Here is a 1,611-nt window from a genome sequence, read left to right as displayed (position 1 = left end):
TTGGAAAATAAAATAAGGTGTACCTATTATATGGCCTAGCAATTCAGTTTCTAGGCCTGTACTACCTTGGAGAAACTCTTGCACAGGTATGACAGAAGGTACCTAGCAGCATTGTTTATAATAGGAAGAAAATGGAAACAACACAATTGCCCATCCACTTGAGACCAGGTTAAGATATTACCATATGTCATTTCATACTGAAGTGAAAACGGAGCAGATAAAAAGCTACATTACACTCTGATTAGTCCGAGTCTCAAAACATATTATATTGAAAGGAAAAATAGCTGATTAGTAAACTTTATAAAGTTCAAAAACATGCAGACTATAAAGGGTCTGTATGTAGATGCAGCAAAACCATAATAAAAAGCTGGGGGATTTTAAACACAGATTTTCCGGTATAGGTTACTCTTACCAGTGGAGGGTAGACGGCTAGGCAGTGGAATGGTGTAGGGACAGGCGTGTGGGGAGCTTCAGAAGTAGGTGTACTGTTCTCTTTCCTGAGCTGGGTTCCTACATCTTTCTATCACTATTTTCACATACATATACATAATGTGTAGCCTTCTGAATGTCTGAAATATTTAAAAATGGTAAAGTTAGAGTGATATTACAAAATCTTTCTTAATCAGCCATCCTAATATTTCAGTGCATTGTTGTCAGGAGACTGCTTCTATTTTTCCAACATAAATCTCTGACTTGGTTTCTTTTTTTGTCATGTAAAATTATCCCATGGCTTTCTTTTGTTTTATGATTTCATTGTGCTTTACAAACTACATGCCAAAACGCATGTTCTTTAGAGGAAATTTTTGTAAACAGTTTGCTACCGTTGGTAGGAAAGAGTTTGGAATTGTTGAAAAAAATTTTGCAGCAGGAATTCTTTATTGGTTTTCAGCTGTTCTTGATGCCACTGGTGTAAGTCTGTAAGCAAACGTATTCTTTTCTACGCATACATATGCAGACTTGGCTTTTCTCCCCCTGTCATTAGGCAAGTGAAAGACCAGAATAAGAAGGTAGCAAATCTGAAGCACAAGGAACAGGTGGAAAAAAAGAAGAGCGCGCAGATGCTAGAGGAGGCGCGACGGAGGGAGGACAACCTCAACGACAGCTCCCAGCAGCTACAGGTTAGAGCACAAGGAGAATCCGAAAGGATCGGGCGAAGAGGCTGAGCCATAATCGCATGTTGTTTTCTCTTCATCTTTATCCTCCTCTTTTTTCTCTTTCTAACCCTGCTTGCTGCCTTCCTCTCAGACCAACTGGTAGCAATAAAGGAATGGCTTTAAATAGAAAATGCAAGTTTTATTCCACAGCTTTGTGAGGACACTTCAGCGTAGGAGAAAGTTCATCTTGCTTCAAGTTGATCACACGTAATTGGTAAGTTCAACGACAGTTCGACGAGTGGTTCTGTTAAGCTTCAGGGCTGTCAGTGTAACTGCCAATTCCATGCATTAAAGTGCATCGCTAAGATTGATTTGTATCTTTCTTCCTTTTTTCCATTCTTCTTTCTCTTTCCTTTCTACCTTTCTTTCCTTTTCTTTCCTCAATCTTTCCTTCCTTTCCTCTTTTAAAAATTCAATTTAGAGAGAATATTTTATCGTCTTACAGGACATAAAAACT

The 1,611-nt window shown here is 38.5% G+C and overlaps 1 protein-coding gene across 1 annotated transcript in view; it reads left to right on the top strand.

Annotated features, from left to right (window-relative positions):
• The window catches only part of LOC105812897 (ELKS/Rab6-interacting/CAST family member 1-like), a 112,869-nt gene extending 111,706 nt beyond the window's left edge, over positions 1–1,163 (top strand). Inside the window, exon 9 of the mRNA XM_012647445.1 lies at positions 983–1,163. Within this exon, the coding sequence (XP_012502899.1) occupies positions 983–1,163 (181 nt within the window). The remainder of the gene's footprint in view (positions 1–982) is intronic.
• The last annotated feature ends 448 nt before the right edge of the window (positions 1,164–1,611 follow it).

The sequence above is a fragment of the Propithecus coquereli genome, unplaced genomic scaffold, assembly GCF_000956105.1.
Source record: "Propithecus coquereli isolate 6110/MARCELLA unplaced genomic scaffold, Pcoq_1.0 Scaffold269, whole genome shotgun sequence".
Classification (NCBI taxonomy): domain Eukaryota; kingdom Metazoa; phylum Chordata; class Mammalia; order Primates; family Indriidae; genus Propithecus; species Propithecus coquereli.
Note: the sequence above shows the minus strand (reverse complement) of the source record. Positions and strands in the feature narration are given on the sequence as shown.